This window comes from Sabethes cyaneus, chromosome 2 (genome assembly GCF_943734655.1).
Source record: "Sabethes cyaneus chromosome 2, idSabCyanKW18_F2, whole genome shotgun sequence".
Taxonomy (NCBI): domain Eukaryota; kingdom Metazoa; phylum Arthropoda; class Insecta; order Diptera; family Culicidae; genus Sabethes; species Sabethes cyaneus.
In genome coordinates, this window is record NC_071354.1 from 195,717,838 (window position 1) to 195,735,023 (window position 17,186).

The 17,186-nt window shown below is 37.8% G+C and overlaps 1 protein-coding gene across 4 annotated transcripts in view; it reads right to left on the minus strand.

Moving 5' to 3' along the window:
• LOC128738663 (protein dead ringer-like) overlaps positions 1 to 17,186 on the minus strand; it is a 246,917-nt gene that overhangs the window by 64,764 nt on the left and 164,967 nt on the right. For all 4 annotated transcript variants that reach the window (XM_053833976.1, XM_053833975.1, XM_053833974.1 and 1 more), the window contains exon 5: positions 12,153 to 12,225. In XM_053833976.1, the coding sequence (XP_053689951.1) occupies positions 12,153 to 12,225 (73 nt within the window). The remainder of the gene's footprint in view (positions 1 to 12,152; positions 12,226 to 17,186) is intronic.

Here is a 17,186-nt window from a genome sequence, read left to right on the forward strand (position 1 = left end):
CTTAAACAAATGTCAACTGCCTCCAAAGCATTGTCACCGTCCTTACAGCTGTGAGTAGTGATTTAAAAAGAGAAGTTTTACGGTTGATAGATAGATCTAAATCACAGACAGGGTTCTTCGTCATTTTATGCGTTGAGCTTGAGGGCACGATATTCTTTACTTTCAGGCTGTCGCTTTCTGACCGTGGTATATTTGCATTAATAGTAAGGCCATTGCAAATTATTTTTAAAGTTTTTGTTACCCCCCCTTGAAAAATGGCTTGAAAAATCGGGGAGCAAAAAAAATAATTTGCAGGATATGAGTTAATTTCTTTTTTAATAAAATCAATTGTCTGTAGGCTCTACAGCCGGCAAAACTCGAAAAATGAGTGTACGAGTTGAGTTAGGCTTCTAGCACAAAACAGAAACGGAAATTCGAACAATGGAATTTCCGAAAATTGTCCAAATAAATTTTCTTTCGTTTTAGTCTTTTTTTCGTAGATTTTTGCATGGAAAATAATAACGTATATATTAAGAGCAAGAATAGATTTCGTTTTCACGTTTAAACTTTAAATAAAAATGCTATTTTTTTCGACCACCCCCTCCCCCTTCAGTGGCCCAACACCGGAAGGACAAAAACTCATGGCCTAATACTGATATTTTTCTTGTTTTAGTACGGGAAAAAGGCGAAATATTTTCGATTCGCACGCTTTGACAGTTCCAACATTATTTTTTATTGATTTTTGAATGTGAAGAACATTAAATGTCATACAAAAAAGATTATTTGTTATAACCAAATATCTGGAATCCTTGACCTATTAGCAATAATTCGCTTTAATTTTTTTACGCGGTTTTAAAATTTATGCCTTCAGAAAAAACAATAAAATGGCGATTATAAAATAGTTATCTTTTCAAATATAAAGAAAAGACAATGAAGAGACAGCGAAAATACGACGAAAAAAACAACGAAAAAGAGTTATAAAAATAGGCAAAAACACGATGACAGAATAACGATGAAAAGACCACGAAGGATGGCAAAAATACGAAAAAATAACATACAAATCTGATGAAAAAGAGCCTTAATAGCGAGAAGTGAAAAACAAAAAAAAAACAAGAAAAAGATAAGACATCTTTTTAATCTCAAGATAGTGACAAAACATGCAAAAAGGACAACGAAAAGATTAAAAATATACGACCGAAACGAAGAACGATTAAAAGACAGTAAAAAGACCTCACTTTTAGTAAAAAGGATGAAGCAGAAAAATGAAGAAACGTAAAGAAAAGGGAAAGTGTTTTCATTGTATTCACCGAAAAATATCAATTTAAAATTGCACACAAAAATGAAGAAACGGCGACAAAAAACGCCGAAAGGATGTCAAAACAATAGCAAAAAGGACTACAAAATGGGCAAAAAAAGGCAACAACAAAAATACGATGAAAAGGGAATAAAATTCCATGAAAAGACGACAAAAATACGACAGAAAGATGCCAAAAAGACGACTAATACGAGGATATGACAAAAAGATGGCAAAAAAGCGTCGAAAAGACAACAACAACAACATGACGAAAAGACAGCAAATAGACGACAAAAAGACGGCGATGGAGAGAAAAGGTGATGACAAGCAGGCAATGAAAAAAGGCCACAAATTAAAATTAAGAGACGCTGTAGAATGCCAAAAGGACAAAAAAAATTAAAAAAGGCAATAAAAACGATGAAAAGACTTTGCAGTAAACGCGGTAAGACGGTGACATGAAATACCAAAAAAGACTACAAATGACGACAAAAAGACCCCACCAAGAAAAATTAAAATTGTTACAAAAAATTGAAAAAAAATGATAATAAATCGCTGAAAAGACACATGAAAACGATGTAAATATTCCAGAAAATCAGATGTTAGTAACAATGAAAAGCGACTGACTGACGCTGAAAAGACAGCAATAAACGGCAAGAAGACGACAACAAAAGGTGACAGAGTACACATAAAAAAATATACGAATAAACAAAACACGAAAAAGCCTAACGACGAAAAATGAAAGATAAAAGACGGAATGACAAAAACGAAAGGTGGACGACGCAAAGATCAAAAGCGATAGTCGAGACTAAGTGTCCGTTTTCTAATCTAATCTAATCTCATACTAATGCAGTCAATACTTGAAAGTATAATACTTGAAAGGAGAATGACGATTACTTGAATCAATCATTTTTCTTGTCAACGGCCAGGCCGCAGCATGGACCGTAGAAAGAAATCCAAGGTATTACGTAGGGATGGGAACTATCATTAAAAATCGGTACTGATAACTATCAGTAGTTTCCAGTACGTTACTGATATCTATCAGTAAATATCAGTAACTTTACCCACTACGGCATTTAAGCAAAAAAGTAGGAAATTGTAATACTATACTTGCGTTATTCATGGTAAGTTTACATTGTAATTTACCAGGCGGGCGGGGGTTGTAAATTTCATGGGGACCGCCCCTCTACGCGTCCCAACTACGACGCGTAGTCTACGGACCAGATTACATCTGACAAAAATCGGTAGGCTAGAGTGGGCCGGGCACGTCGTAAGAATGCCGGACGACAATGCGACGAAAACAGTTCTCTTTAACAACCCCACTGGCACCGGGAACAGGGAACTCCGGCTCTATGTTGCCGACAACAACGAACAACGGCGACATATCGTGTCACCCTCGTCTATCGCAGCTACCGACCAATAAATTTAATTTAACTGAGTTTTCTAACGAGACGACGTAACTGTAGCAGTAAATTACAATAAGAGCAAAACCCTACTGATACTTAGTGATGTTATTGCTTACTGATAACTATTATTAGTTAATGATAGCTTTCCCATCCCTAGAATTAAGTGGAACCAGAAATATTACCTAATTTCATTCAACTGCTTAAAATAAAGGCGAAGGAAGGAAAAAGCGTGGACCTCCCGTATCAAACGCTTCCATATAAATAATGATTTATTTACAGTCGTTGGGAGTATCTTTGCTAATAAAGGTTAAGTCATGCTGCAATTGGTCTAGGATACAGCCCCTTATTTCGCTCTCTGAACATAGATTAGCAATACCAACTGCGAAAAATATTAGTTTAAATAACATAACACTTGAAAATAAAGTCGTCTGGTTTAATGGTTACTTAAAACTACAGTTTTAAGACCAAGATCTGAAAACCACACGACCCCGCAGCTCCTAGCTTGGCTACTCAATTATATAAACTGAGTATTTCCAGGTATGGCCAGCCTTACTGATAGGTGCTACTTCCTAGTTGCCTTCCCCATTTCATACCCGAAAGTTGACACTAAGCACGGCAGCACAAGTGTGATTCAATACATGAGAAAACAGCTATTTGAAAAGTTTTCCTTGAGCCTATTATGTACATGATTCCACAACTCCCCGAACACAGACGTCAGATGCATACGCCGATTGGCTATTGTGAATCAGGTTTTAAGCCTTGACGGTTGCAGCTCAGAAATGCGCGACCAGACGGAACAGAACAGGATTGGATAACATCAAAACGATGAGCTAGCTTTTTGATTACTGTCAATGTGTCTGGAGAAAAACGTATGTCTCTTGAAGAGTTTTCTTTAGAGCTTTTTTTTAAATACTTCTGAACTTCTCGAGTCCCCCCGCTCTCAACAGATGACGCCTACATCATGAGTCTGTGAACAGTACTATGGATCAATTTTCGAGACTTGACGGTTACCGCACATGACAGATCTCACCAAACACATTCGAACGGGACGGAGGTGGATTAAACAGCACCAAAACAAAGAGCTTGGTTTTTAAAATCGTTTGCCAGTGCGGACAAATGTACGGTTAATGAAGGGTTATTCGAATTTTCTTAAATAATTTATGTTTTACTGTCGTCTATTGTGTCGCCTCCCAGTTGGCCTCGAGGTATGATGCTGGCCTAATAAGTCAGTCGTCGTATGTTCGAATCTCGGCTGGAAGAGGCTGTTAGAGTCAATAGGATCGTAGCAACTGACCCTGAAATTGTCCTGTGCTCTAACAGCTGGCTGCGAAGTAAGTCGTATAAAAACAGAAAGTAAAGTTTTGATAACGGAATGAAGCACCTAGGCTTTGCTTTGCTATTGTGTCGATTGAATAAAATCAATGTCATTGACAATGTCGACATAGTTGATAGCGCCATCAGTCTTGAGTTCGACATTTGCGACACTAGTTTTGAGTTGACATAGTCTAGTCATACTTAATCCCAGCGTAAAACTCAACTAAATATCGGCCATCATCGAACGTATTGAATACGACGAAGAAAAAAATTGAACTAAAGATAGAATATTTTAATACTATTCCTCTAATCCACACCCGGCCCAAGCTTCAACCAAATTAAAAACCAGCTCAACATAACTGGAAGCATTCGAAACTATAAAATATGTGTCGATTTCCCACCAATTTTAATCGGATCGTTATTCGCTTCACCTCAACCTGAATCGAGCCGATCGCCGTCCACCCGGGCGCTTCCGCCAGCACCGCAAATTCCGCCTTTGCCGACTTGCCTCTATGACACGGTCTCCGCGACCGCGTTAGCAACCGCGAAATTTCAAATCATTGCAGAATTATAAATTTGATTTCAATTAGCAATAAATCTGCTATCTCTTTACACCTTTTTTATATTGATCGTAAATTTGCCCTGCTGCTTGAAGAGAGCAGCCCGATACGGGAAACCACGAAAGACGGCCGGTCGGCCGAGCTGGCTGGTAGGATATTTTGCATACTGGGAGACCCCCGACCACCGACCAGACCAAACTACGTACTGCTTGGCTGGTTGGTTTGGTTGGTTGGTTGGTTGGTTCAGCTCAGCAGCAGCTTTGACGGCTCGTAAATTGATAAATTGAAGTGTTATTTTCACTAAAAAGGGTGCGCTTTCACGCCTTCGGGATCGATTAGCTGCGATCACGAAATCGGTCGAATTGAAAGTACCCAGGGTTGAAGCCGCGGGTCCAACCAGGGTATCCGGAAGGTGCTGCTTCTTCGGTACAAACTCCTATTCGCACGCTCATCTCTGGCGGTTGCATTTCGCGCTTCGGCAACGGGAAGAGTAATTCGATTATAATATTTATTAACTGCATCCGTGGCTTGTGCCGCTGCGCTGCCGGTGGTGAAGGTGGTGGTGACGGCCGCAATCAGCGGCAAGTGTGGTAGGAGTGGAAGGCTCTGCGTACCCGGAACGCGACGCGTGATAACAGCTACAATTTAACAAGACTTCAACAAATTTATTTATTGCTCATTTTTCATTCATACTTTGAAGTGGCTGTTTGGGTGGTACAAGTTGCTCGTGCGCTTGTGGGGTCGCATTTGTCTTAGCTAACTGCTTCGTGAGTTGCAAGCTTCTCCAGCGAAAGAAAAACACATTGGGGAACTGTTTTCACTATTTTCAGCATATAAATGAGCAACCATGTCAGATTTCAGTCTGTTAATAAAATGTATGAACATACTTCAATTGATGGTACGATCAAAGTGCTTCACTACAGGACCAGAAAGTCTTTATTGTCGCGTAATAAACAGAATGATGATTCTTCTCAGCATGTGTAATTTCAGCCCGGTGACAGTTTTCCGCATTGCACCGTGCGGCTTCGGAAAATGGGTCATAAAATTAAATCTTTATACTGAAATTAAATACCCATTCATGAACTCTGACTCAGGAGCACCCAACGGCGCGGAGCGCACTGCTCTTTCCAGCTTCGCATCGCGCGCAGCGGCGTGAGGAATTTTCGCGGACACACGGCACCCAGATCTACAAAGATTAAGTGGTGCATTAAGATTTTCTCGTTAAAAGAAGGAGTTACACATTTATTACGACGCGTGTCAGTCGTGATGGCATACGAGTCACGCAAAGGTCTGCAGTCTGTCTGTCTGCCGTGGCGTAACAGTACAGTACAGCGTGCCGAGTGCAGTACTTCCTCCACTAATAATAAAATATTAAATTTACGAAACAATTTCTGTTCGGAACAAGAGAAAAGCTGATGTGCTTTGACTGATTTGCCTCCGTAAATGCTTGCTTGGCATGTGATTGTACTGTCATTTTTTTCGGAGGAAAAACGTGCTAAATAAGGAAACCATTTTCAGTGATCTTTCCCAGCTTGATGATGGATCCCGGTGAGTTATTAATTTGTAGGATAATTGATGCTTTTCTGCCCCAAGAAGGCACAGACTCGTTAAAGTATTTTCGATGATGATGATTTTACATTTCGCTAGTGGTTTTCATGACCAATTTCATAAAACTGCTATAAGCTCCACCAGAACTTCCTGATAACCACTATAAAACTTCAAGAATCAGATTATAAGTTTAAGTTGTCTTATCACATTCTGCCGAAAGCAGAAATACAACCGATTATACTGTTCGCTGCTCGAGAGCTACCACCATAATTTAATGAAGCTTTTCACTACAAAAGTATAAAGCATGCAGCTTGCTCTGGTAAAAAACTGAACTGAAGTTTTTGGAGCGCTGAATTGAATTGAAAACTGAATCCGTCCACCAGTTTTATTAACTTGAAAATATATCAGTGAGCACAAAAGTAAAAGTTTTATTGTCAGATTATCCTGATTGACTTAGTTTATAGCGACCATAATAAAACTTCACATAGAATAATTATTAAATTTTCAACAGTCTCCGTTGGTTTGCAGTATATGCGTATTAAATTTTATGTGCATATTGACATAATATAGTTTCCTTGCAACGTACAATCGCCTGAAGGAGTGGTAGTTGTTGATAACTTGGCCGCTTGTGGATTGTCACAAATCTGTTGAATTCCAAATAACAACAATCGTTTTTTGGATCTTCTATTCACGAACGACGAGGACAGCTGTCAAATTGAGGTGAGTCGTCCTCTGATTCAACATGAGATGCATCACAACGCAATGTCCGTTGCCATCAACGTTAAAACATATAGAAGCGTTGCTCTTCGATCACAGGGTGATTCAAAAATTACGCTAAATTTACGCCAAACTGATTATACCGTAATTTCGGACGAACTTTTGCATGTTAAATGGCAGAACATTTTTATTTCTACGGAGTCATTCAATGTTGCTCGATTGAAACCGATACTTGATGAAATGATTAGTTTCATAAATCGTTTTGAAGCGTTTGACCGTATGGACAATAATGTTTTAGTAGTAGAAACGGCATTGGATTTCAACGTAATAGCATTTTATGGCAAATTATATGAAATTTTATCTCGGCATTCCCAAGTAACAATTTGGGTTTTATTACGCTCTTATGATGGTATTTAAGACCAAAATTAATCTTGAAGATCGCCATAAGAGTACAATAAAACTCACATTGCTGCTTGGGTTGTACAGTCGTTTGCAAGCGTGATGTAGAAATCAGTTATCCCACGTGGTTTGACGGCGAGAAAATTTCACTATTAAAAAGGAAAACAAGAAACTATATAACAAATTTAGAAAGAGTAGACTCTCTTCAGACGAATTGGCGTATAGACAAGCCAGGGATCTTCCCAGCAAACATTTTCGTACATATATCAAAGTAACAAATATGATATATGTACCGATATATACCTAGAAAAATCGTATTCGGTGCACGAAACCAACATATGCGTACTGTTTTGGAGGCGATATATGTACTGCAAATTATTTGAAAACAATTCACATTCATAAGTATTTGTATACGATGAAATCCGACTCAACATGATTAGTTCCATAATGCTATACAATTCTGTGACGAAAATCGTATGTGAATCAGTTACAATCATTTTGTACGAATAAATGTAAACTAGGGTGCGCTTTATTAAGCTATATGTACGATTTCGAGTTTGTTTAGCAATATTTAAGATGATTTTCACACTCTATTATACGATTTGTGGTTTGCTGGGTTTCAAATCCAGAAACAGAGCATAACACAGCCTCTATATGGACAGATTGCAAAGGGATATACAGTCAAATCCGAAGACTTTTTGGACATATGTCAGTTCAAATGTAATGTATAAAGACAAGAAAGATGAAACGTCACTGAAGCTGCAGAATTATTCTCTGACACTGACTATTTTAAAATGCCTTCGATAATGATCAACGAACAGGATCCTCCAGTGCAGCTCCATCGTTAGGCTCAACTTTTGCTACATTTGAATTATCGTTGTCAGATGTCCGCAAAGCGACTTCGGCTCTAGATATATCTAAAAGCAGTAGATCAGATGGAATTCCAAATTCTGTGTTAAAAATTTGAAGGGAGGGCTCGTTATTTCCATTGCATAGTTTATTCAGTGTGTCTTTAGCAACAGGTTTATTTCCAAAACTATGGAAGATATCGCACATCATACCAATTCACAAAAAAGGTTCTAAGTTACTGATTGAAAATTACAGAGGAATTGCCATTCTCTCGGCCATAACGAAAATGTTCGAATCCATGGTTTATGAGCATTTGTATCGTAAGGTTGAACCTAAAATATCAATTTTCCAACACGGATTCCTTAAAGGACGCTCAACGGTAACTAATTTGGCGGAATTTGTTTCGAGAACTGCGCAATGGATGGTGGACGGGTAGTAAGTAGATACAATTTACACAGATATGTCTAAAGCTTTTGACGTAATAAATATTGATGCGATGGCATCATTTCTGCCAAAGTATGGAATAAGCGGTATAGATCTGAGGTGGATAAGCTACTATTTAAAGAATCGATCGCAATATGTCAAGATTGACAAGAGCAAGTCAGCTCCATTCCCGGTCTGGTCTGGTGTGCCTCAGGGGAGTTATCTAGGGCCATTGCTTTTCGCCACGGTCATGAATGAGCTCCCGGAACTTCTCCCTAGAGTTTACATCTTAATTTATGCTAACGATGTGAAGGTTTTTCTCCCGCTGAAATCTGTTAAGGACTGTCGGAATTCTTCCGGATGTAAAACATTTCATCGGATTTTGCAAAACGTTCGGTATAAAAGTTAATACGAAGAAGTGTAATCTGGTGTCCTTTACCCGAAAAACAAATAAATTGCTATTTGATTATTCTATGGAAGGTGAAATAATACCAAGAAGAGACCATGTACGCGATCTTGGGGTAGAAATGGACAGCGAGCTTAACTGCATCCTGCATACTGAAAAGGTTGTCGCAAAAGCAAATTCTTTATTTGGCATGATCGAACGCCTCAGTGGAGAATTAAAGGATCCGCATACTATCATCTCATTGTACAATGCCTTGGTACGAAGTGGTGTTGAGTACGCAAATGTAATGTGGCAACAATTCTACGAAGTGCACAAAAAGCGAATTGAGCGAATCCAAAAGAAATTTATTCGCTATGCCCTGCGCAATTTAGGATGGACCGGAGAGATGCCTAACTATAAATCGTTATGTTTATTGATTGGAACGGAAAGCTTGGAGAACAGAAGGCGTACAACAGATGCTCTGTTCTTAAAGGACATACTCGCCTGCAGGTATAATTCGCCATATTTATTATGCCAAGTGAAGAAGTGTTAGACCTTTTCATTTGATAAATAGAGTTGAAAATTTCGCCAGAAATGAACCAATGTATAGAATGATGGACACATTTAACAATCATCATGACATTATAAATGTTGAATTAACCAAGAAGCAAGTTAGAGATAATCTTAGAATATTTTATGTAAATCATTCGTAATAAGTAGGTTATAATGTAATGTAGTAACTATGTAATAATTTTTTAAATATCGATAATAGGCAGAGCCTAACATCAGTCAAATAAATAAATATTAGGTGGATAAAATCAACGCGTCATCGCAAGTTTGCAATGTTCGAGAACTGTTTGTTTTAACGAAATAAATATTTTTAGTTAATTGACCAAACTCGTGTTGTAGTATTTGACCTTGAAATGCGGTCAGGCATTAATATTAATATTTTTTTGAAACGATGGTTCTACAATAATTATATTGTATTGATGGAGGGACGATAGGGGAAGGTAATGAAAATTATTTGTGAAAGGAGGGGAAAGAGTGGAAAGAAAGGGGGGCGGTAATAGGTAGCTACGCTTAACAAGTTATTGTGGTGACTCCTACCTTTTGTCCAATGCTGGAAGGTGCATGGGTCGAACCAAGCTATAATCAGAGATTATAACCAGATTTGAACCCACGACACCCGCCAGGGCATGTGGCTCGCTGGTACCCGTGTACCTTTGAACCATAGAGGCGCTGGACTCTGTCTAAACTTTGTCTGTTTAAACCTATACCAATTTGATATCTGTGCTTGAGAAATACGCCTGTGCAATGGCGTATTTCTCAAGCACAGATATCAAATAGGTATAGGTAACCACCTCTTTTCTTCAACCGATTTTATCGTTTGAACATTTAATCTAGTCCAAGGTAATGTCCTGAAAGTGCAACGTCACAGAAAAGTGAACGGTCATTCTTTCCTTTTGCCAGATTGCATTCATATACTGCAAGAATTTGTCGGGAATTGTAGTCTTGCATAGAAATATGACTGAAGGGATATTTCCCAAGCAACACAGCTTGTTATCGAACAGTATAATATTACATATATCAGAACTTCTCTATTACCTGAAAAGCGCAAAAAATTGAAGTCTAATGAAACAAGAATTGAAAGAAGTATGTATCAGGTTATTTCATACCAATTTCAAACGTTATTATAGCATAAGCTACAACTTGTTCTTCCAGTAGTTTAAATTTAGTAATGGAGACATAATAAAAACTTCGTGTTGACATGTTGATAAAACAAACATTATACATTTGATATGAGCTGTCAAATAAATTCATGTTATCCCAAAACATCTCAAAACCTTAATAATAACGACATATGTTTTCAAAGTACGTTTATAGTACTCTTAAGTGACTACTTTTCACGAATATTATTTTCTAACTTGTTTTGTGTGTTACTTGGGTTGTGCATGTGATGCAGCAATTCTCAAAGCGAGGAAATTCAGCGACTGTCTTATCCGAGAGTAGTTTTTGAGCGTTTCATTTGCTGCTTTGCGTCAGTTAGTTATCTCAAGTATGCAAATAGGCTGTAAAGTAGAGTGTCGAAAGGAGCTAATAAGAAGCATCAGCATTTGTGGCTCGAGCGGCGCGTTCCTCACAATTGTATGGAGAATTTGTGCCTTCATAGGACGTCAGTTAATTTATATTTTAACTGGCTGTCCACATGTTAGTTGCAAGACAATTATTCTTCAAATCAATCCATCACAATGAATGGTGCTATCAACATGGAACATTTCATGGAAGCTGGCGAATGCGAATCAGTGTTGTAAATGATAACCCAGAATAGTTATTTATTTTTTCGGTTTAATCGTAGTTGTAAGCAAGCTCCTTAAGTAAGCTAACTTCGTCAACTGAATATTAGTTTCAAGCCCTACATTAGTTTCAAGACCTACATTCATGTAAAAATTGTCAAAATGTGAAATCATCGCCAATCATTCAATTCAAGAAAATTCAATTTTATCTGCAGTTATTACTTCGTGGCTTTTAAAAAGGCCGATTTGTGGATGATATTCAGATTAGGCTAAAAAATTTCTTGGAGCCTTCTGGAATTTGGCTAATTCGCACACCAGCAACAAGAAACAAACGAATGTCTGACCTCACGCGCGATATCCGTAGCGTACTCCGACAACTATTAATTTTTTCATCTATAACTTGTGATGTCCGAAATTTTCAATTATTCGATTATCGATTAATCGGTGAGCGTTGTCTTCACTAATCGATTAATTCAGCTATTCGTGCTAATAGTGTTCGATTAAAAATATTCGAATATTTCTTTGATTAATCGAACGATTATGAACGATTCACGAGCTTTATTCGGGGATTATTCGTACTCATTGAACTATTCGATTAATTCAACTACTCGTGGTGGCAGTATTCGATTAAAAATTATTCAAATATTCCTTGTGTTATTCGATTAGTTGAATTAATCTAACGATTAACGGACATCACTATCTATAACATAAATGGTATTTGTCCTAATAAACTCCACAGTGGAACTCTCGAATAATTTCAACGTAAACTGAAGGCTAAGTTTATGCTTTCAATCCAATGACTCCCAAAAGATTTTTTTTTGTGAATTCCAAATTGTTCTTCGATGATTTGTTTATAAAAAGAGATTCAAAACCTGCTTTGTTAAATGTCAGGCAAACAGATACGCTTCCAATTCGGCGAAATTGGATTTACAACTATTTGCGGATTGCTGCGGCATTAGATCTCAAACTTCAGATGAAACCACTCACCTCGTTTTTGCATGAACAGAAATAGGTCATCGAGGAACTCTTTCCGTTTTGGATCATCGTTGATTTCGTAGAGCTAGAATGAAAAAAGAAAACAAAAAAAAAAGTATTACATTTTTGCTCGTATAAGATATCAGCTTTTTCGCAGTTTGTGATCAGAATTTTAAATTGAGGGTATCAACAACAACAACAAAAACATTTTTGGGTGGACACCCGATTGAAAAAATTAGTGTGCAGAATATTTTTAACGCCACACGTTCACCGTTCAGTTCAAGCAACGTCCTAAAAACGAGTACATCAACTTCGCTTGTTAAGAAAGCTGAACACATTTCAGCTATAATTGCGATTGGCAGCGTATTTAGCTTATTAAAATTTATTGCGTGCTCGGTAAAATAAATTTAGCTTGCATTTAGTTAGGGTTTTTTCCTGGCTTTTCATTTCTTTTCAAAGAAAACCTAAGGCAACGGTCACAGGGAACTACAATTAATTCCAATGAAGCACTTTTATTGCGAGCGGCGCATTGCCAGAACAAGAGCAAGTTGTTAAAACTACTATAAAAACCACACCCAAAGTCCAAGCTCCTGTGGTAGGTCGGTCGCCAGTAAAACTGGTGTGAAGGGTAGAAACAACAACAGCAAGGAAAATTGTGCATGCCCTTCTGGAATACAATAGCAGCCGGATAAGCAGGTGAAAAACGCTTATGTATGACAATGGGTTAATCCCATAGTCTGAAAAGCTACCGTCACATGGCCTAAGGGCGGTCGGTGGTGGTTCGCAAGTGTTCTCAACCGAAACGATAGAGTTGTTTCCTACGGACAATTGCGAATACATTAGAGCTAAGCGAAAAATCCGACCTACTATCACGCATCGTTCTAGTTTTGTTGAAATGTGGCGCACCAGCTCGAATTTCCGGGGGCAAAAAATAGAATCTGACAGCGCTAAGCAAAATCAAACTGTCCCCAAATTATCGCCACACTGGCGCGCCACAAATCGAACAGGATGAAAGATTGACTATCGTCATCCGGACGAATGTCACACAGCGAGTGGTGAAAGACCAAGCAAAGTATATCCAAAGTAAGATAAGTGAATGAAAGGCGAACAACAGGCATCAGCGAAACACGCTCCGCCTCGCCCCCCCGGCGGAGGTCACCCGCAAGGCGGTCGGTCGTCGCCGTTTTTCTTTAATGCGGTTCTAAAATAAATCCAACCGCCGCCGCCATCAGCCAAAATTATTTAAGCTGACGTTGTCATTAGAATCGATCAATCGGGTCACGTAAAAGTAAAAGCTAGCTGCTCGGCAAGGCAACCCTCTAGTGATGGACACATCCTCATGTTCTCCTGTCTTGCCTATCGACGACCCGACAATCGACGCAAACGATTGATGTTTCTCTAATGACAACAGTAGCCAGCAGTGCTGGATGTGTTGTAAAATAAATTCACGGCACTTTTCCGTATCGTGCGATGCAGTCCCCGGATTGACAACTTCTGACAAGATGGCCATTTCCTACGGGAGATGGCCAACGATATTTTAATTTGTTCAATTGAGTCTTCATCACTAGTGTGCTCATACCTGAACACAAGATGAGACATCCGATTTTTCAGAAGAATGTTTTGGCCTGGAAAACGGAGTAATCGTAGGGTGGAAAATCTATTATTACTTACAAAAAAACCGACCGATTACGTTGAAAATTCCAAACTTTCGGGTGCAATTGGATTTCAAACCAAAGTTGGACTTTGGAGCTTAACTAGAAATTAGGGTTTAAATTTGATTAGCAAATGCACTAGACATGCAACTTGGACGCTAAGTTTGGTTTCAAATTGAACTGAAAATTAGACTTAAAATTTGAGTAACTTTGACTCGTAGTTTTACTTGAAATCGGTGAAATGAAATCGGTCTTAAAAGAGTATTTGAAGCCTTTATTTGAAATTAGACGTAAAATTTTACTTAAAATTGGATTTAAAATTAGGCTCGAAATTGAACTTAAAATTGGAATAAAAGTTGAACGTTAATGAGATTTATATTCGACTTGAGATTAAACTTAGAATTACATGTGAAATTAAACTTGAAATAGGAATTCAAACTGTACTAGAAATTAGACTCGAAAACAGAGTTAAAATTTGACCTAAAATTCAACCTAAAATTGGAATTAAACTAGGCTTGACATTGGGCTTAAAATCGGACACACAATTGGACTTGAAATTGAAAGAGACATTGGACATTGAATTAGACTTAAATTTGGACGTGAACACGAAATCAGACGCGCTATATTACTTGAAATTAGGATTGACATATTTCGTCTTACCCTCTCGCTCGTTCTACCTCGTTTCTGTTACTGTTTTTCTCTTTGTCAGTCCCGTTTCCCAGTCTTTTCCACTTTTTGTTCTGTTTTTTATATTTTTCTACACCGTTTCCTTAATTCTTGCTCTCACTTTTCTTCTCTTTTCTTCCGTGTCTCGTCTTTTTCTCTCATTTTTCTCTTTTTCTGTCCCGTGTTGTCCCGTGAAGTTGTAAATTCATTCCTTCGTTTTTCTTCATTTCCTGTCCCATTTTGTCTTATTTTCAAACCTGTTTTTGCTCTTGATTTATAATTTTTGTAAATAACGTTTCTTTCCCGTTTTCCGTTATTTGCCTTCCGTTTTTCCATTTTCCGTTTCCAGTTTTCATCTTTTTCTTGCTATTTTTATCTCTTTTCATTCTCATGTTTCATCTTCGCCTGTTCCGTTTTGCCTCATTAAATATCCCGTTTTTCTGCTTTTGTGTTCTTCTGTTGTCTCGTTTATTAAGTTTTTGGCTCCTTTTATCCGTTTGCTGTCTGGTTTTCCTTTTTTATCTTCCGTCTTTTGTCTTTTTCCCTCCAGTTTGATCTTCTTTTTCGTCCGTTTTACCTACTTTCTTTTTTTCGTCCCATTTCCTTATCTCATTCCCTTTGTGGGACACAATCGTTTTATATCCCATTTGAGCCCAACGGGGTTGCAACGGGAAATTTGTTTTCTTTTTTTCTCATTATTTTTCTTTTTGCTTTTAGTTTCCATTGTTTTCTATTGTTGGAGTTAGTCACCGTGCACTTTTATATCTTAAATTCATATATTTTTTCAGTAAAATATAGAATTTTTTTCTATATTTTATCGAAAATCGATGAATTTATGTTCTGTTTTTCCTTTTGACTTCGTTGTCTCTCTTGTTCTTTCCCGTTACGTTATTTTGTTTTTCTGTCCCGTATTCCCTTCATTTCTTGCTCGTTTTTATGACCACAGTTTTCTCTTTCTCGTCCTTTCCTGCCCCATTGTACGCTCTTTTCAAGTCCGTTTTAGCTATTTTCCTCCTTTTGTTTTTTCGTTTTTTGTCTATTCCGTTGTTATGTCTTTCCTCTATGACATTATTTTCCTCCTTTTCTGTCACGTTCCGTTTTGTCCCATTTGTCTACCGTTTTAATTTTTACTCCATTTTCCTTTTTTTCCTATTCTCTTTTCTCAATTTTGTCAATCTTCTGCTTTTCTTTTCCTCCTTTTCTATACTTCTGTGTTCTGTTTTTTTTTCTCCTTCCGGTCCAGTTTATCCTCATTTTCTTTCTTTAGCTTCCTTCTTTCTTACCATTGTTTTGTTATTTTACGTTTCCTGTCCAATTTGATCTTGTTTTCAGTCCAAATGTTTCTTCATTTAATTTTTTTTTTGTAAATTTCTATCCTGTTTTCTGTCTTATATCTTCTCTCTTTTCACGTTTCTAGTTTTCGTCTTTTTTCCTTCTCGTTTTTCGTCTTCGTCTGTCACATTTTTACCCTTAAACGCTCCGTTTTTTCTTTTCTTCTGTTCTACTGCTCTGTTTGTTTTTCTGTCACAATTTTTCGCCCTTTTCAGGTACATTTTACGTGTCGTTTATTTTCTGTCCCGATAACGCCTCTTCTATTTTTCCGTCTTTTTTCTTTTTGTCTTTCTTCTATTTGCTCCTTTTCTGTCATTACTGTCCTCCTTTTCTGACACGTCCCGTTTTTCTTTTCCGTTTCGTCCCATTTGTCTGCCGTTTTCATTTTTTACTCCATTTTCCTTTTTTACTTATTTCTCTCTGAGACGAGATATGACATCTCGTAGCATATTTTAGACCATTTTAGACCAACCGTTGACTGGCCGAATTGGAATGCTTTGCTTGCATGAACACAAACACAAAAAGGGCACACACTGTTGTCAAGATCAACATGTACATAACTTTTGATAGCACTGCTAGGCAACATGTGAAAAGTATCAAAAGTTTGGTGAAGAGAAAACAAAGAAGCCAGTTGTCACGTCTCGTTTCAGTTCTCGTTTTCTTTATGTGCTTCCGTACCTCCTTCTTTTTCTGATTTTTCTTCTATGCTTTTCCGTTCTCCCTCTTTTTATGCTAAGTCTTCCCTTTTTGGTCTCTTTTTACTTTTTTTCTCATAATATCTTCTTTTCCACTTGCCGCTCTTTTACGTCCCGTTTTCCGACCCATTTTGCCAAGGTTTTTCTTTCTTTTCCGTTTTTTCATGCCAGTCTCTCTCTCTCTCTCTCTCTCTCTCTCTCTCTCTCTCTCTCTCTCTCTCTCTCTCCCTTGCTCTTTCTCCCTTTCTCTTTCTCCCTTTCTCTCTCTCCCTTTCTCTTTCTCCCTTTCTCTTTCTCCCTTTATCTTTCTCTCCCATTATCTTTCTCTCTCTTTCTTTCTCTCTCTCTGTCCCTATCTCTTTCTCTCTCTGTCCCTCTCTCTCTCTCTATGCTTCACGCATTTTTCCTCTTTTTCTAGCAATATATTAAATCACATGATTTTTGAATAATACCTGAAGAAGATTAAAAAAGGCCAGTTTTGAATTCCGATATAACCGATAACCGATATTCCAAAACGTCTAGGTCTATGTTCTCAAAATATATCCACCTTAGAACTCAGGTTGAAAAATCCTGTGATTTGAGACCCTATTTGCCATATTCCCGAAGAAAATTTAAATTGGCCAGTTTTAAGTCCCAGTAGAAGCGATAATGGGTATTCCAAAATGTCTAGATGGTCTCAAAATACATCCGCCCAAGAGCTT